Source organism: Primulina tabacum, chromosome 14 (genome assembly GCF_025594145.1).
Source record: "Primulina tabacum isolate GXHZ01 chromosome 14, ASM2559414v2, whole genome shotgun sequence".
NCBI lineage: Eukaryota > Viridiplantae > Streptophyta > Magnoliopsida > Lamiales > Gesneriaceae > Primulina > Primulina tabacum.
In genome coordinates this window covers 7099798-7120841 of record NC_134563.1, presented here as the reverse complement: position 1 = coordinate 7120841, position 21044 = coordinate 7099798, and the positions used below count along the sequence as shown (strand labels likewise).

The following is a 21044-nucleotide window of genomic DNA, read 5'->3' as shown; positions in this document are numbered from 1 at the left end:
TTGACACACCTAATGTACTGGGGTTCTTTATTGGCCTTTGAGTCAACTTTGACCATTCTATTTCCCCAACTTTTCCCGCAGTTCTCGAGGCCTTTGCTTATGTGACATCCATTTGTTAATTGTTTTCACCAATTTCTCCAGCTTTTTGAGTTTTTGTCAAATACAATATCAATGAATAACAGTGAAAATATGATGCAAACAAGAAAAATGAGCACGAAAACTACGTGAAATGAAATACACGACAGCAATACTTTTTGTGCTTATCATGTTTATATATAGCTCAGACTTGTTCTATTGTTGATTAATTAGTATGAAGGAGCTGTGAAGGAGAGGATGGAAGAGGTCAAAGTATATGGGACACATTTGTTCTTACTTTTGGTAAAATCATTCTCGTAAATTCGGGCATTTTTTCATTCGACTCACAGTTTTCAAAATTGTAATTATAATTACCGTTATTTAATTTTGGTGTGACATTTTCAGCGAAAACTTTGATATAATATGGCAGTACACATATAAACACCGCTTCAGAAAAAAAATGACTAGAATTGTAAAAAGAGAAAGATAACGGACAAAACTGAAATTTGACAACATAGAGAGCCACGAATGCAAAAAAAAAAACTGAAAATATACATGACCAACTAAAAAATTTGAATTGAATTCTTATCCCTTTGCACTAACTTCTCCGGTTTAAAAATAACGCTTCGATCCTCATGATATATGGAAGAATTGACTTGAAAATTAGTAGCAATATGAGTTTAATGTTGTATTTACAGGGAGATATACAACTTATGAAAGATATGGGCACGGATGCCTACAAGTTTTCAATTGTCTGGTCCCGAATTTATCCTAGTAAGTTGATTCTGCGCTCGTGCACACACATATATAAATATGAAAATTGTTTTTCCTATATGTTAGGCTCTTTGAAATTTCGGTTCGCTATGTTGTTATAATTGAGTTTTATTTCTGTATTTTTTTATTTTTTTTCAATTTTGGTCATTATTTTTATGTGGAAGTGCTAACATGACACTAGACATGTTAGCGACTAAAATTTGATAACATATATGATTACAGTAGTAAAGAGTCAAGCATAAATCATAAAATTTGCATTTTTTTTTTAATTTGCGTAATTAAGCTTGTAATTAATGAGTGTTCACGATCAGATGGAACTGGGGAAATCAATCAAGTTGGAGTCGATCACTACAAAATTTCATCGACGCATTATTAGGCAATGGTGACCATTATATTTGTTAATTATGAAATTATTTTATCTTGGCACAAATTTTATGTTGTATATTAATTAGTACTTTAGTTTATAAGTTTATTTCATTTAATTAAACATATTTTTCTATATGTAGAGATCGAACCATATGTGACACTATACCACTGGGATCTTCCCCAAAGGCTCGCAAAGCATGTAATGATCCAATCATCTCTTCCATATTCCCAACTTTTCTTTTCTTTTCTTTTTTTTTTTAAAAATAAAAATAAAACTGTGCCGAATATATGAGACATCTTTCTTACAATTAAATGCTCTTAAAATGGTTTACAGAAAAGACTTTACGACGTTTCCGGAGACATGTTTCAATGAGTTTGGCGATAGGGTGAAGCACTGGATCACTTTCAATGAGCCACACACCTTTACTGCACAAGGATACGATATCGGGATTCAGGCCCCGAGCCGATGTTCGATCCTTCTTCATGCAGTTTGCAGAGCTGGGAACTCGGCCACAGAGCCTTACATTGTTGGCCACAATGTGCTTCTTTCTCATGCTTCTGTGGTGGATGTTTACGTGCAAAAATATCAGGTATCTTAATTTTGAGTGTCAGACCAAACCTCTTCTGATTCTTTCTTGGATTGTGCTTGGTTTATGTTATTTTAAGTATACCAAATGATAAATCATACGAAATTAGATAAGAAATTTCTGATGAATTAATAATATTATATTATTGTCATAATTAAGGTTTGTTTGGGATTTTTTTTTTATCTTTAGCCATATCAACATGGTTCAATTGGAATAAGCCTGGATATCTTTTGGTATAAGCCGTTATCAAACTCCCCTGCTGACATCGAAGCAAGACAAATGACCTTAGATTTCAGCTTGGGTTGGTAAGTACTTCTATTCCCGCGCTTGATCTTATCGCGACTGATTCGAGTCGCCGATATATATGTATATAATGTCTTGACGACCTTTTTTCTATATGTTTGTCGAGCCTATGATATTTGGTGACTATCCAAGCTCAATGAAAAAAACAGTGGGAAGCCGGTTGCCAAGATTTACTGAGGCTGAGTCCAGACAATTGAAGGGTTCCTTTGATTTAATAGGCATAAATCACTACATCACATGATACGCAAACGTTAGCCATACAAACATCATCGGCGTCTTGCTCAACGACTCCCTAGCTTGCAGATTCCGGCGCTTCTTCTTTAGGTATGTTCTTTATTACATATTTCATCTCATTAGCTAGCATTACTTGACGTATTCTGTTGCATATCTTAGATTATTTCTGGGATATTTATCATTTGCAGCATTTAATGATTTTTTTTTTCATACTTCACTTGTTTTTTCAAGGTATGGATGATGCGAACAACCCATTCATGTCCATTAAGGATGCTCTCAAGGACGAGAAGCGGATTAGATACCACAACGACTATTTAACAAACATTTTAATTTTTTTATGTTAAATTAATAATTTTACAATTAAATATAAACATTTTAATTTTTTATGTTAAATTAATAATTTTACAATTAAATATTACTATATTAAATTTTTACATGTGAAAAACCATATCATTTTTTCGAATTTTATGAGTATTATTAATTTTTTTCAATGAATAAAAATTTAAACAATATAAAACTATTAACATGTCTATGCAAAAATGAAAGGAAAATTCATAATTTAAAATCCCGATACATTCTTCAATATTTTTTTTATAATTATTGATTAAATATTTGATATATATATATATATATATAATCTACTAATTTAATACAGATCAGAAGCATATATTTTCTTCTTAAAAAAATTAAAATAATGTTGAAACAAAGCCACGAGCAAAAAAACCAAGAAAAATCATCATCATTACCAAGAATTATTGAATATCATGAGCTAATCTAATCTTACATGGTTATACATGCATACATATATATATCAAAACCAAATAAAAAATTTGATAGCCACACAATTAGAAAAAGAATTAGACATTTAACTGAATAAAAAAATCGAACCTTATATGTTATATTTTTTTCTGCAAAAATTAAAAAAATAATAAAATTGAACGAGAGAGAAAAACAAGAAAAAAGACAAAAGAAGACGAGATTAACAAAATAAACCTAAAAAACTATTTTAAAATAAATACAAATCAACACAGCCCATTAAATATCCACAACACCACTGTCACCTATTCAAGAATGTTCACCGTCGTAAAATGACCGATTTTACTATCCGCTAATGTTTGTGGAAGAGGAAAAAAATGGAAGGAAAATAAAAGAGGAAAAGAGAGGGAAAATAAGTGGGGAAAAAAAAAAGAAGCCCAAATCAAAAAGCCAATTAGATATCCACAACACCAAATGTTGTGGTTGGTGCATTGTCTAGATCCATCCTTGCTTGATAATAAAAATATCATCCACATGTCATTTTTTATGCTGAAACTTAGTAGAGCTTTGGAATGAGAATGAAAATAATTATTCAATCTATTTTGCATAGTTAGTTATTCTCATTCTCTATTCTTATATATTTACGAAATCTATGGGGCCCCGAGTCCAACATCTAATTCTAATAATTATACATGAGGAATTTTTTTTAAACTTTTCTAAAATAAAACGGCAGCATCTCACCTAAAATATGAGCATCCAAAAATATAAAAAACATGTTCTAAGCAAAAGCCAAAGAAACAAAGATAACTCTAACTAAGCAAACGATTGAGTAAAACACATAACTTGTGTGTCATAGACCGACATAAACATTGACAAAATAATTTACAAGTCTCAAATGTTTGAAATATAATTTTTAACATGCCAAAATAAACTAGTGAGCCAAAATAATCCAAGTATCATCAAATAGCTCCTAAGACCCGGGAATCACACTCTAACTCGCATTTCATCGCTTGAAGCTGTACTCTAGCATCCCAAGCCTCACCTCGCCTACCATTAAGCACATGAAAAAAACAAGAGGTAGCCGACATGCCGGTGAGTATAAACCAGGTATGATACAATCAATAACATATGAGAATTAAAATGACAACTAGTTCATATGAAATCCATAAAGATGCAATATGATTCAATGCATGATCAGAAGCTACGGCTATCAATAAATCTCAAGTTCAAGTGAATCATTTGGTCATAGGATACCCAAGGGAAGAGAATCAGAAGGTTGTAAGGCTTCAAGGAAGCCAGTGCTGTACCCGACCGGTCGCTTTGCTCAATCCTTTCATCCGCTCGGGGTGAGGTGTTGTGTTCTACAATCCCAGGACTATGGTGCACCTATAGAAAATGTTCAGGTCATAGCAGCGACCTCCGCATACACTATACCAACTCAATTATATCCTCATACATCCAACAAATCAAGGTGACCTCTTCCATATCAAATCTGAATTGAAAAGTAGCTCAAGATGCAATGCAATGATTCAAATCAATATCATAAACTCAATATCATAATAAGATCATCTCAAGACAACCATCATCAGCAAATCACAAGTAATTCATCGAGCCATATAATTTATATTTTAAAATAAAAATGATATTTTTACCTCGTATTTTACCGACCGTAACATAACTTTCAATTATTATCAAAAAGAGACCGAGAGATGTGGTTGAGAAGTCTTGAACCCCCGAAATCTACTATAATATCAAAAAAAATATAATATCAACTAAATTCTTGTTCCATCCAAGATTTCGACCCAAAACCAACTAAAAATATTATATATCGATAAACAAACCTCGATTGCTACTAACCAACTTAAAGTAAATAATATTGAGCCAACCCAAGTTAATACTTCAACCGAATATGAAAATACATAAGTCAAGAACTCAGATCAATTATCCAAATAGAGCATTTTTTGTTCAAAATTCATAATTAATTCAATACTGCCTCAAATCAAGATCCGCAAATTAGATATGCAAGAAAACTCGAAGTCCAACAATTATTCTTCACAAGGTTTTGCCAAATGAAGCCATTTACCTAGTCGTTCGTAACCTAAAACATACAACATAATTCTCGTGAATTCTGCATCAGCACATCTCTGGCACATTTTAGTATTTTGAGTATTATTTCCTCAATACCCAATGGAATCAAGCCAATCTGGTTCCATTTTGAAGACAAGACAATGTTCTATAACTTTTATTTGAACATAAAATCCAGAATCCGAATGCACAAAGGTCATATGCCTGAAATATTTGTTGGTATTCACAAAATAACAAAGGAATAATTAATTTGATATCATACCTATTAGAGTGGATTTTTTTGGTGGCATCCGTGAAGTTAAAATATGATACCTAAATTGGTACTTAAAGTACCTAATTCAGTCAATAGGTATTTTTGGCCTCATAAGTACCTATTCGAGCTAATGAGTACTTAATTTAGAATCATAAATATTCTTATTCCATTATTTGGGGGTGTAAAAAAATTATTACGAAATTAATGATGATGTAAAAAGCCAGCAGTCCTCCCCAAGTAAATCCATATGTCGATCGATTTCACCATAAAAACATGAACATAAGCGTGTCGTGTAAAATCGTAACGTGTCAAAACATATCTTATCATGTTATCATATCGTATGCATAAATGTGACCTGTCAAAACATCGTAATAGCATGTATCATCGTATCAGCATATATGTGTTAAAATCTTAATTTGAATTCTGTTCATTAGCTATGACTTTCGTATCATCATGTCATCATGTCAGTCGATGGATCCATCTACGTGTAACCATGGTACCGAGCGGCGGGGGACATCAGCGACACTCTCACCCGTCAACTGAGCCCGGGCCTATCATATCATCATATCATATCAATGGAAATACGATCGTCGGGCTCCCACTAGGGCCTTCTCCCGTAAACGGGCTCCCTTTGGGCCTTTTCCCTCACGATATCTCCAATCATATCATCATTTCATAGTGTTAGTCACAACTAAATCACTTCCTTCAAAACGTGTCATCATATTCATCACTTAATCAAAAGCATGCATATACGTAATTTTCTCTTTAAACCAAATATGCACCGTAATTATCATATTTTCATAAAAATCATAAACATGATGCATAAACATTTAAAATATCATAAATTTATGCTCAGGGCGCTGCCAGTACCAAAATATCACTCCGGGTGCAAAATGACCATTTTATCCCTAGAAACCCAAAAATTAATCGTTTCACCACTGGACCTCTAAAATTGACCCGAAGCTTACCAAACTTCTTAAAATGTCCCAAAACATTTTTAAAAGTAGTCCTAGACGTAACTCTAGCCAAATTCACAACCTAACCTGTTGGAAACTAAATTCCGGCGTTTGACAAAATATGAACCAACTGATACGCGCAATTCAGGCAACTGGACTTAACAACTGAAGTCAGCTGATCTAATAAAGAAAACTGATCAGTTGGAAACCGATCAGTTGATACATTCAGCCGTATGCTTCTAAGCTAAGCATCCTTCAACTGAACATGTCTCGGGAAAGAACATTCAACTGACAAAGAGACATAGAAGACTGCAACTGAATATGAAACGCCGCACTTCAATCAATACAGCTTAGAACAACGCATTTCGGCTAAAGCAGTTAAGACGCCGCATTACAATAAATGAAGCAAACAATGCCCAAGAAATAATGAAGTGGCAATCAACGGATACAAAGATTCAAATATATCTCAAGTTACCATTGGAAGAGAAGCTTATAAATATGACAGAAGAACAGCTGAATAAAAAAAAAGAGAAGATCACTCTACTCAAAGCTTGCTGTTACTCTGCCAAAATCTTAGCTCACTCTTGCTTGGTTTATTCGTAGCAGTCAAGGCTACAATTTGAGCTCACTAGCACTTTGTAATAATCGTTAAATTCGATAGTGCTAAGATCAGTTACGCACTGAGAACATTTTTTGATACTAAGAGTTTCAATTTTTGGCAGTGATAAGTCCAAACTGAAGTGGGTCAGTACAAATCTTGTATTCGATCAAAGACTTTTAGTGGAAATTCTATCCTTGAGATAGAAGGGGTGACGTAGGAGTAATTGAAATCTCCGAACATCCAGAAACAATCCTTGTGTATTTTATTTCAGTTTTGTATTCTATCTGTCAGTCAGTTATTTTCCGCAACTACTTTAGTTTAACTGATTGTCATTGACCAGCAAGATTCCGAGAATCAGTTTGTCACCAAACTGAACTCAAAATTCGAAAAGATCAGTTTTAATTGTGAGTGTTTATTCAACCCCCCTTCTAAACACTCTTGATACGTTAATCGATCATATCAAGTGGTATTAGAGCGGTTGAATCTTGTTCTTGAATACTTTTGATCTATAAACTTGCTAGCATGACTTCATTCAACAAAATTCCTATGTTCTCCAGAGAAGAATTTGATGATTGGAAAATCAGAATGCAGGCTCATTTAGCTGCACAAGATGATGACATGTGGTATGTCATAACTGATGGACCCATGAAGATTCTAAAAACAAATACAACAGTTGCCATAACAGAAGGGGCACCACAAAGAATAGAAAAGCCCAGAGATGAATGGACAACTGAAGATAAAAGAAAAGCAAATCTTGATAATGTGGCTAAAGACATTCTGAACAAAACGCTGGACAAAGTAACCTTCAGCAAAATAAAGATGTGTAAGACAGCCAAAGAAATTTGGGAAAAGCTGATCCAGCTGTGTGAAGGAAATGATCAAACCAAAGAAAATAAACTTTCTGTTGCTGTTCAAAAGTTTGATAACATCAAAATGAAAGCAGGAGAATCAATGCACGAGTATGATGAAAGAGTAAGCAGTATCATCAATGAGTTAAATGCACTTGGAAAAGTGTATACTAACAAAGAGATTGCACTGAAGGTAATGAGAGGTCTTCCCAAGGAATGAGATGTCAAGACCATGGCAATGAGGGAGTCCAAAGATCTGAACCAGATTGAACTTCATGATCTGTTTGCTGATTTAAAGGCTTATGAATTTGAGCTGCAGACCAGAGAAGGAGAACCATCTACCCCTGCAGCTACAACTGCTCTAGCTGCTGTCAGAACAGAACCAATCAATTCAATCGAGAAATCTGCTGATCAGTTGAGCAGTGATGCTATGTCATTGTTCATCAAAAAATTTGGAAGGTTCATGAGAAAGAATCAAGGAAACTTCCAGAAGCCATACCAAAGGAACAGCTCCAAAGATGAATAAAATGCCTGCTACAACTGTGGCAAATCAGGTCACTTTATTGTTGATTGTCCTAAACCCAAGAAGGACAGTCAAGGCTTAGCTGATAGAAGAAAGAAATCATATGAACACAAAAGAAGACCCAAGGAAGATAAGAAGTCCTTCAGAAAGAAACATGAGGTACTCTTAGCTGAAGAAAACAAATCTAAATGGGCAGAAACTGACAGTGAGGAGTCAGAACCAGAAAGCTCATGCAGCTCTAGTGATGATGAGGAAGTCAAGTGCTTGATGGCTAATGATGCAGAAGAAAATCATCAAGCCAACAGGTATTTAATTTCAGCTCAACTGATTTCACACGAGAAGAACTCATTCTAACACTACATGACATGGTAAATGAGTATCAAAAGCTTGCATCATCATTTGAAAAAATCAAAGCAAAGCAAACTGATCCCACAGACAATAAAACCAAAACTGATGAATCAATTGATGGGTTGAGTCTAAAAAGGGAAATTGCTGAGTTAAAAGCAGAGAGAAACAAAAATCAGTCATTAATCCAGAAGTTGATTCTTGAAAACTCAAAACAAAATGAGCTCATTCAGTCTTGGAACAAGTCATCTGCTGCACTGAATGAGATGCAGAATTCACAAAAATCAGTTTCTGATAAAACGGGTTTAGGGTTCAACACTCAAGGAGAAATGTATCCAAATGATACTCAACCAAAGCTAAAAACAGACAAAGGGAAATACATTCACTTTGTCAAAACAACAGTGGTACAAGAACAAATTGAGCCCAGTAAACTGATTGAGCAACCTACTGAGAATATGAACTAGGCTAGAAGATATGTGATTGGTTATAATAAAAAATTCTCTAACTGATTCACAAAGTCAGTCATCAAAGAGGTTTCACAAGAACTATTCGAATAGCTATTTCAATTACTATAATTGCAAGCCAGTTCAGAAGAGATATAGACTGAACAATCAGTTGAATAAAGCTAAAACACATATTGTATCATCTGTACACTACACACCAAGCACACAAAAGCCGAGAAAAACCATTTGGAAATACAGCTACTGGAAAGTCTGTTAGACTAATCCAAGTGTGGGTTCCTAAGGGACTAATCAGTTCAGGACCCAAATAGATATGGGTACCAAGTTATATTATGTGTGTGATTGCAGGTAACAGGTACAAACAAGAACTCAATATGGTATTTGGACAGTGGATGTTCGCGACATATGACAGGAGATGCAAGTGCGTTATCTCAACTGATCAAATACAGTGGTCCAAACATCAGTTTCGGGAACAATTCCAAAGGTAGAACTGTGGGTAAGGGTAAGCTTATCCATGGTAACTTTACTTTTAAAGATGTTCTATTAGTAGAAAACCTGAAGTATAACTTGATTAGCATCAGTCAGTTATGCGACAGTGGATTCTCAGTACAATTTGACAAAAACTCATGTTCAGTCAAAACTTCAAATAATGAAATCATACTAACTGGCAAACGTTGTGGAAACACATATAAAGCCAGTTGGAATGATCAAACTTATGCACCAGTTTGTTTTACTGCTTTCAAATCGTCTAAAAATTGGTTGTGGCATAAGAGACTAAATCATTTAAACTTTAAAACCATTGCCTATCTGAGTAAACATGAACTTGTAACTGGTTTGCCCAAAATAGACTTTTCAAAAGAAAAACTTTGCTCAGCATGTCAGTATGGTAAACAAGTACGATCCTCTTTTAAAAACAAGGGCTGTAAATCTTCATCCCGATGTTTAGAACTGTTGCACATGGATCTCTTTGGTCCTATACCAGTCATGAGCTTAGGAGGAATAAAATACACCTTGGTAGTCGTAGATGATTTTTCAAGATTTACTTGGGTTATTTTTCTCAAATCTAAAGACCATACTGCTTCGCAACTAATAAAGCTCTTCAAAAGACTTTTAAATGAAAAATCAGTTGGAATTGATCGAATCAGATCTGATCGAGGAACTGAATTCATTAATCAAACTCTTTCAAATTTCCAAGAAAATGCTGGAATTAAGCATGAGCTCTCATCAGCCAGAACTCCTCAGCAAAATGGTGTAGCTGAGAGAAGAAATCGGACTCTTAAAGAAGCTGCTAGAACGATGCTTGCTGATTCTGGTATTTCTCAAAGATTTTGGGCAGAGGCAGTAAATACTGCGTGTTACACTCAGAACAGATCAATGATTAATAAAAATCATATGAAAACACCATATGAGATCTGGCATGGAAGAAAAAGTATAATTACTTATTTCAAAATATTCGGCTGCAGATGTTTTTATTCTTGATAATGGTAAAAATTATTTAAAAGCTTTTGATGCTAAATCTGCAGAAGGAATATTTCTTGGATACTCATCAGTTAGTATAGCTTATAGAGTCTTCAACAAGAAAAACCTAAATGTTGAAGAATCTGCTCATGTTGATTTCGATGAAACTGAACTAACTGATAAGCCAACTGATCAAGTTGAGCTAGTTGATCGATTTACAGATATCAGTTTGGAAGATGATGACAAAAATGAAAGTCATGGCAATCAAAACATACTTCAAACACCTGAACCAGAAGTACTGGACCAATAAGATGTGCAGGAAGTCGTTGCTGATGATCAGTTGATAGAGCATAATGATAACATTCAAATACCAGTTGACGAAGCACCAACTGAGACTCTAAACTGTGTTCAGATACCAACAAAAGAAATTGCTGATACAACAAATACTGAGTACAGAAGTACTGGACCAATCAGATGTGCAAGAAGTCGTTGCTGATGATCAGTTGATAGAGCATAATGATAACATTCAAATACCAGTTGACGAAGCACCAACTGAGACTGAAAACTGTGTTCAGTTACCAACTGAAGAAATTGCTGATACAACAAATACTGAGTACAGATGGAGAAAATCACATCCACCTGAACTGGTAATAGGAAATCCATCTGATCCAGTAAGAACTCGCAATCAAATGCTAAATTTATTTATCTATTCAGCTTTTGTTTCACAACTAGAACCGAATAAAACTGATGAAGCTCTTGCTGATCCTAACTGCGTAAATGCAATGCAAGAAGAGCTAAATCAGTTCACTTATAACAATGTCTGGAACTTAGTTACAAGACCAATTTCAAAAACTATTATAGGTACAAAATGGGTATACAGAAATAAACTGAACGAGGATGGTTCAGTTGGACGCAACAAAGCAAGATTAGTGGCACAAGAATTGACTATGATGAGACGTATGCTCCAGTAGCAAGACTGGAAGCAATCAGAATTTTTCTCGCTTATGCATCACACAAGAACTTCAAGGTCTATCAGATGGATATAAAGAGTGCATTTCTGAACGGTCAACTACAAGAGGAAGTATATGTTGAACAACCCCCAGGTTTTGTAAATCACAACTTTCCTGATCATGTATATCATTTGAACAAAGCCTTATATGGTCTTAAACAAGCTCCCAGAGCTTGGTACGAAACTCTTTCAAAATTTCTAACTGATCATGATTTTTCTGTTGGATCAGTTGATAAGACCTTGTTCAAATTTGCTAAGAATGATCACATTTTATTAGTTCAAATTTATGTTGATGATATCTTATTTGGGTCAACTAATCCCAAATTATGCGAAAAGTTTGCTAAGCTAATGCATGATAAGTTTGAAATGAGCATGATGGGTGAACTGACATTCTTTCTTGGACTGCAAGTGAAACAACTGGAGACTGGTATATTCATCAGTCAAACTAAATATACAAAGGAGCTGCTGAAGAAATTTGGCATGGAATCATGTTCAGCTGCAAATACTCCCATGAGCTCATCAGTAAAATTGGACACTGATCAAGGTGGAATATCAGTTGAGGCGACATTATATCGAGGTTTAATAGGTTCATTGTTGTACTTAACTGCCAGTCGTCCTGATATTGTATTTGCTGTTTGTATGTGTGCTAGATTTCAAGCAAATCCTAAGCAATCACATTTCTCAGCTGCTAAAAGAATTTTGAAATATCTTAAGGGTACACAAAATGTTGGATTATGGTATTCTAAAGACTCTACTTTCAATTTAGTTGGATATTCAGATGCAGATTATGCAGGATGTAAGCTTGATCGTAAAAGTACAAGTGGATCTTGTCAGTTTCTAGGAGACAGACTGATCTCTTGGTTCAGTAAAAAGCAGACATCCATAGATACCTCAACAACTGAAGCAGAATACCTTGCTGCTGGTAGTTGTTGTGCACAACTGATCTGGATCCAGCAACAACTGAGAGATTATGGAGTAATTACAAATGAATCGCCCATATTTTGTGACAATACGAGCACAATTGCCATCACCTATAATCCAGTTCTTCACTCAAGGACCAAGCATATAGATATCAGGCACCGCTTCATTAGAGATCATGCTTTGAAGAAGAACATTAGACTGGAGTATATTTCAACTGAGCAACAAGCAGCTGATATCTTCACCAAACCATTACCCGAGACTAAGTTTTCTTACTTTCGCAATATTCTTGGTTTAATTGACTTGTCCTAAAAATTATTATTGATGTTGTTTTACTAATAAAATTCTTTGCAAAAAATAAGAACACAACAACAAATTGGAAATGATACTTTATTAAGAATAAAATCGATTACATCTTACAGAAGATAACTTAGGACCAACTGAATCTTGCCATTCTGTAATCCAATTATTCAACTCATAAATTCGGATTCTAAAAAATGGTTCAGTTGTAGAAATCTTCTCAATCACATGCCATTCTTTCCATAGCATTGCTTGTAACAGAACATTGTCATCAACCAGGTCTGTAACATGCCTGACTTCAAAACGATCAATGTATTTTCTTGCTGTTGCTGCTTGAGCACGAGAAGGAAGCAACACCACTACTACTTATCCTCTGCAAATCATGAATTTTGAACCATGTTGACATCACTTTCGTCAAGACATATTCCGTCCATCGTTTTCTTCAACTCTTCTAAATAAGGACTCAATTGTTCAGTAACTTGAATATGCGTGCTGCTGCATGCATCAGAATTACTTGAATCCGACATATTGAACTGTTATTGTCTCACATTTTATCTCTCTCGTCTTATTTATAGACAGATGACATTAAATGTTGAAGAAACCAAAGAGTCTCAAGTCAACCGAAGCGTTTTTCTCATTTACTCAGGCTTCTTATTTATCAATTGTTCATTATAAACTGATATCAGTTTGTCATTTATTACTTAATGCTTAACTGATTTAAGTTCATAGTCAACTTATATAAGTTAGTCTTTCATCAGTTCATCTGTTTAAGTTCGCAATTCATATATAACAACTGATGAAATTTATCATTTGCAGGAAAGAGAAAAACAAAATTAAGCTCATATAAATAATTCATTCAACCATAAACGTTTGCACAGATTACATCATCATATTTCTTTTCTACAACAATTATCCACATTTTCAACCAAGTGGATAAAGGTGCGGTAGATGTCTTGACAAAGCTCTGAGAAACAGCTATGCGCTTAAGGATTTTCAGTTCCTTTCGAAGCATTAGCTGATAGATATGACCATCCTTAAATACGTCCACCCACACAGCTATGTTCAAGTGCTCCCGCACTCTTTTCAACTCTGACACCAGTTCGGGAGTGGTAGCCTCTCCAGTATTATACAGGAACTCAAGCTTCTGTAACATTTTCCCAGTAGTGAACATATATTGAGTAGGTTTCTTGTGAGACAGTCTCACGAATCTTTATCTGTTAGACGAGTCAACCTTACCGATATTCACAATAAAAAGTAATACTCTTAGCATAAAAAATAATACTTTTTCATGGATGACCCAAATAAGATATCAGTCTCACAAAATACGACATGTTAGACTGTTTCACACAAGTTTTTGCCACATATATTTATCTATAAGACCATCTCGTAAAAGATTTATTCTTTTGTTACACAAAAAAATTCATATGAGACTGTTTCACGAGTTAACTTTTGTGAGATATATCTCTGACCCGACTCGACGCAGGAAAAATATTATTTTTATGTCAAAAATATTATTTTTAATTGCATGTATAGATGAGTCGACCCGTCTTACGAATATCGACATTTAAGATATATATATAAACCTAATCTTCTTGTTATGTAGTAAAAATTGTTAGACGACATCTAATATGAACTCTTGTAGGTAGGGCTGTCAACCGGGTGGGTTGGGTCGGGTTTCGGGTCAACCCGCGAAATTTTTTTTATTTTTTTTTCAACCCGAACCCAACCCGAACCCGAAGTAACCCGAAAACCCCCAACCCGAACACGAACCCGTATAACCCGACTCAACCCGTCTAATCCGCCTAACCCGAATTTTATTTATTTTTTTAAAAAAATTTTAAAAAAATTAATGAAAAAAATTCAAAAAAATAAAAAATAATAATAATATTTTAATTTAAACACATAATAACAAAATTCCCGATTTAAATTTGAAAATTTAATCGTAGAAAATTAAAAGTATATTTACTAAATCAAATAAAAAATTGTTAAAAAAATAAAAATATGCAAATAAATATTAAATGATGAAAATTTATCATATAAATATACAATAAATTTTGTTCAAGTATACAATATATAAAAATATAGGTAATATTTTCAAAAAAAAAAGTTCGCGGGTCAACCCGCGACCCAACCCGAAACCCGCCTAACATGGCACTAACCCGAATCAACCCAACCCGAACCCGAAAAACCTCAATCCGAACCTGATTTTTTTCGTGTTGGGTCGTGTCGGGTTGACGGGTCGTGTCGCATTTTGACACCCCTACTTGTAAGTCATGTTTATGATGTTTGAAAAGTAATAATGGTTTAATAAAGGATGAAGATAACATAATGAGTTCAAAAAAATTAACTTAATACAAAGTCAATAAAGACTTTGTTATCCATCAAATACCTGAAAATTCCATTATATTTTTGTGGAATTTATGTCGATTGTCTATGATCCAATAAATAGGTATAATATTATGTAAAGAATCTATTTGGTCTCGACCATTTTTTAAATATCAATATTATTTTTTTCTCCATAAATAAAATAAATTTCAAATGATAATAATACCCTTATACTAAAAATAAATCACATCATTTTTTTAAATTAAATAAAAAAACACTTTATACACACGATAATTGCTTCAACCTTCAATTATTAATTTCTCTACTGACTAAATTTATGGGAGTAGATCTGCTAAAGATTTTTTCATGTAATCTCCCTTTGTAAAGCAATCAATTTTCTCCATCAAAAGGAAATCTTTTCCAATTAAAACCACAATGCGATAATCACAATATTTCAAGGAATGTGAAATAAATGGAAATTATAATTTGATTCTTTGGCTTTTTCTTTACGGTTTGGTTCCCTCTATATTTCAATAAAATAATAATATATAAAATCATGAATTAATTAAAAGAAATTAAATAAATAACACAAAATGATGTATCACTTTGTAAAATTAGTAGTTATTATACATAAAATGACATCATTATAAACTTTCATATTGTTATTATTTTTTTTCCATATTTTTATTTATTATATTATGATTATGCTATGTACACATGTCAATAATATATAACATTAATATAAATATATCACACCTAATATCATTATCCAAACTTTATTAATTCTTTGGAAGCAACCATTCATATTCTATTAAGGACAATATTTGACTTCCTATGCTTCTTCGATTTTTAAATGTCATTTATTTCTCCAGATTCACCTCTAAATATATCAAATTTAGATTTAATTTTAAAAAAAAAACAATTCATTTAAACATATAGAGTAATCATGGGGAAGCATTACTTGAAATTAAAGAGGACATTTGTATCCATTTTGACTATATAAATTGGAAAATGATATATGTACAATGAGAGTTCGAAAATACATTTAAAATAACAAAATTATTCTTACGTTTTATTTGGAAAACTCTTTCTAAAATATTTAGGATAGTTAAATACTCGTTGTAACCCAATGTATAACTCTCATTTAACATGTAGTTTGACTCGTATAAATTAGAGTAGACTCTTGTGAGATGATCTAATGGATATGTTAAAAGAGTTGGTCTTATCCATAAATGCAATTGAAAGTAATAATTTTGACATAAAAATAATATTATTTCATGAGTCGAGTTGGGTTAGAAAGTCGTATCATAAAATTGACATGTAATATAATATAATGATGTATAAAGTAAGACTATGTCTCTTGTGAGACGGTCTCACGAATCTTTATCTGTGAGACAGGTCAACCCTACCGATATTCACAATAAAAAGTAATACTCTCAACATAAAAAGTAATTATTTTTTATAGATGACCCAAATAAGATATCTTTCTCACAGAATACGACTCATGTTACCGTCTCACACATGTTTTTGGTATAAATTAATTGGAAAAGTAAAACAACCATTTAAAATACCCATGGTAATTAGCAACCATGAGAACTGGATTGGAACATGTAACTTCGAGGATGACCAGTATAATGCATTGTTGGTTGTACAAAAATTAAACCAAATTAAATTTATCGATATATCAAACAAAATCCCGAATATGAATTATTATCAAACCAAATCACATCAATAATTTTCATTACGTTCATTTTGGATAATTTATTTTAAATTTAAGTTATTTTTTAAAATGAAAATATTATATCGTTTAAAAATTCGATTATAATATTATAAAGTAAAAATAAAGATATTAATTTTCTACATATCATACCTATACAATTTGGTGACAAAAATATCGCCCCCAACTCCCGATTCGATGAGCTTTATATCCTTTATTATCTAAATCTTGAATCAACCAATTTTTTCACCTGATTGATTGTAAAAACCGATTCGAATCACGATCGACTAAAAACAAAGCCAAATAAATAAGATTCGGTTCGGTTCGGTTCGATTCGTTCGATTTTGATGGCTAAGAGTCTTGATTTCAAGTAAAATTGGGACTGGGGTGGAATCGGAATACGACAACACATAATAGCTGAAAATTAGGTCTCTTCGGTTTGGTGTGGACGTTTGAACAAACACAAACAAAGCCATTAATTAGTTCATAAAACTTTGGAAGTTACATATTTTTGCAAATAATATGGAAAATCCTTTTCGATTTGGCGTTTGTTGAGCAGCTATCAATCCAGCGGATCTTGGCCGTCCGATTTCTCCTCCAAGAAGAACACGTGCCGCCTCTATTTTAATTCCAAGCTATTTTCTCACACACATTTTGCCTCCATGCATGGAATTCTCCTCCTACTATGACACCCACAAAACAGGAAATAGATGTATATACAATATATGGTGAGAGAGAGTGTGTATGTATATGCGGGAGAGAAAAATGGGGAAGAAAGAGTCCTTGTTTTCTGTTTTAGTTCTTTATCTTGATAGGTTAAGGCTGGTTCAAGGCCATCATTAGCGACCCATCTGTTCAAAAGTTTGATTCTTTCCGCATTAAAATCTTGGAAATCTTGGAGCATTAATACGCGTGACTTTCTTTCTTTTTTATTTTTTTTTCTGTATTGTGTGGGAGATTACGCAGATGTGGTATTCAAGATTGTTTTCTTTGCGTATTGGGTCGTGATTTTACTTCCTTTAAAACTGTCACATCCGAACAAGTTTGATTCTTCAGTATACTCCTAGCGATCTGTGCCCCCACTTCGTAGTTCAGATTTTAGCCTTTCCGACTTCGCTTTTGTGCTTTTTGTTCTGTTTTTCGGATCTGGGGTGGTGCTCTTTTTTTGTTCCTCTGTTTGTTCAAGTGTTAGGGCTGTGGTAGAGATAGAAATGCAGGTTCGTCACTTGGTTTAGTATTTTAATTCAGGTATCTGTTTTCTGATTTGATTTTGGTGCTGGGTTTTCTTGTTTTCGTTTGTGAATCAAGTTATATGATGGAGGAGGATCAAGATTTGAGGTTTGTTTGTAAGTTGTGCAACAAGAGGTACCCATGTGGGAAGTCACTGGGCGGTCATATGAGGTCTCATGTAATAGCAAATTCGTCTCATTTTGATGAAAATTTTGAGGCCAACATTGCTGGGCAGCAGCATATCATGTCAGAATCGAAGGTTGCTGAACTTGGAAATGGGCAGTCTAGTTACGGGTTAAGAGAAAATCCTAGGAAAACTTGGAGGGCTGTGGATTCAACTTTCCCTTTGGTACAAGACAGAGTTTGCAAGCAATGTGGTAAAGGGTTTCTATCGATGAAAGCATTGTGTGGTCACATGGCTTGCCACTCTGAGAAGGATAGAGGTTTGAAGGATGATCATTCTTGGACTAGTGAGAATGAGAAGATGGTGTTGGATAGTTATTCAGATACCGAAGAAGTTGATGATTCTGGGCTAAGAACTGGATCATCTAAAAGTAAGAAGTGCAAGAAGGTTGATGTTAAGTCTCCTACATTTTCATTAGCTAACAATGGATCTTCACTTGTTTCCGAGATTGATGGAAAAGATCAAGAGGAAGTAGCTATGTGTTTAATGTTGTTGTCGAAGGATTCTGGGAATAAGGTTGGTGTCAATTCGGTTGTCGAATCTTCTGATAACATTTCTGTTGTTCTTGAGACAAAGTCTTCTTCAATTGACATGAGATTGGGTAAAAATGAAGGCATAAATGGCGTTTACATTGGTGAGGAAACTCCTCAAGTGAAGAATATTGGGGATAGGAAGTTAAAGGATACTTCTTTGAACGTTGAAATTGCGAAAATGGAGAATTCGGATTCTGGGTATTTCTTGGATGAATGTGCTAAGGCTGAGTCCGATGCATCAGTTGGAAGAGGGGTTGAGGAGTATGGAGCTGAGTTTGGGAGGAGTGAGAATAGAAAGAAGAATTTTAGACCAGAACTAAGAAATGAATTCAGCAAGGAAAATGAGTATGATAATTCTGCTATTGCGTCAAAATTTGCTAGGATTGAATCAAGAAAGAGGAAGCGTAGTTATGAAGATCCAGAATCATGGAATAACACGACCAGGTCGATGAAAAACGGCCATATAGAGGGTGATGCGTGCAGTAATTCTCAGAAAACTAAATATGAATGTTTCAACTGCAAAAAGACCTTCAAGTCATATCAGGCTCTTGGAGGGCACAGACCGTGCCACAAGAGGAGCAACGCGTACTACGAATCAAGATATGAAAGTGGTGAAAATATTCTTAATGATTTTACCGACGTCCAAACAACTGATAACAGAAAACCAAGTGCTAAGAGTTCATCTCAGCTAAAGATTAAGCCTAAAAAGAACAAAGGGCATGTTTGCCCTTTCTGCGACAGAGTTTTTAAGAATGGTCAGGCCTTAGGCGGCCACAAGAGGTCACATTTTATCGTTTCCAACTATGAAAATCAGAATCGGAGTCGAAAAAAGAAGACCGAGCCTCACAATTTGCTCGATCTCAATCTTCCTGCTCCTGAGGAAGATGAAGATGATGGACGAGGCCGGTTCTTTTAAGTGGTATTTTGAAGATAACAAGACAACAAGTCAAAATTCAGTTGATTTTAGTGTATAAAGACACTCTTGCAAAGATCAAGAATGGTACTAAGAACGCACTTGACCTGTTTCACTTCATGTTTAATCATTTCATGCCATTTTCTGCATCATGCTTCAAGAGCATACGCCAAATCTTTGGACTCTTTCAAGTTTACTTTCTTTGATTTTTTAAGTATTGAATCGCGACACCTGAAAATATAATTTGTTAGTTAGCAAGTTCACAGGTTTCAGATTAGCAGCTCAGACCACTTTATATGGAGGTATTTCATGTTATTTCGGAGTTTATTTCCTCGCCTTTATTCTATTTGAAGATGCTGAACAGGTCTCAATCTTGACTATAATATCAAATTCTCGAGCTTAACCAAACCTTCTTTGGTTCCTTCAGCCACATTTCGTTTATTATTTTGGCTTGTTGTATTTAGCCAAGGAACTATTATGATTGTCCTTTTGTCATAAATCAAATTCATTGTTCTTCATTCAATTGAAGGAGACAACAAAAAGGTGAACTCGAAGTGTTTGGCAAGGAAGTTGAGTTTTGTCTTTGAATTGCTCGCTTCCATTGGAACACAAGTTACCACCATGGGATGAAAATTTCAAGAAAATATGTGCATCATAAATCATTAATTATAGACAAAAACTTATGTAAGACGGTCTCATGGGTCATATTTTGTGAGACAGCTCTCTTATTTGAATCATCTATTATTTATTAAGATACCTATTATTTATTTTTAAAAATTAAAACTCTAAAATAAGAAGATCAAGATTGCAAATTATTAAATGAATTTGATAGAAACATCATCTTTATATAATCATACATAGGCAGCTCTAAAAAAAATAATTAAGGGTTGGGGGGTGGGGACTTGATATGTATTAAATGAGAGAATTTATATTTATTAAATAGGTGTAAATATTCGCCTGATACAGGGTTGGTGAATCTATGTGAAGACTGTTTGTGTCATTTCATCCATATTGTCCTCCGAAATTAGTTGGGCCCATTATTACTTTATCTGCCATGTTGGATCGGTTTTGAGCCCACACCCAACGACTAGTCTAATTAGTTTGTAGTCGTACGACATCACACGAACGCCAAGTTTAAACATTTCGAAATTTCTTTTAAAAAAAATAAAATGAAATAAAATAATAATAATTTTGTAATTTCAAATCATTATAATTTCTCCGATTCAAGTTACGAAAAAGGTGAACAAGAAATAATTTATTTACGATTTGAAATTAAGAAAAAACCATTAA

General features: G+C 33.9%; 1 protein-coding gene and 1 pseudogene across 1 annotated transcript; both read left to right on the top strand.

Annotated features, from left to right (window-relative positions):
* Positions 1-315: 315 nt before the first annotated feature.
* Positions 316-2683, top strand: LOC142523735 (beta-glucosidase 6-like; annotated as a pseudogene).
* Positions 2684-17302: 14619 nt separating this feature from the next.
* LOC142523621 (uncharacterized) lies at positions 17303-20201 on the top strand. Its single transcript, XM_075627322.1, has one exon. The coding sequence runs from the start codon at positions 18207-18209 to the stop codon at positions 19755-19757; it is 1551 nt and encodes a 516-aa protein (XP_075483437.1). The 5' UTR covers positions 17303-18206; the 3' UTR covers positions 19758-20201.
* The last annotated feature ends 843 nt before the right edge of the window (positions 20202-21044 follow it).

Coding starts and splice junctions, on each gene's coding strand:
- LOC142523621 (XM_075627322.1), top strand. CDS start 18,207: ATGATGGAGGAGGATCAAGATTTGAGGTTTGTTTGTAAGTTGTGCAAC.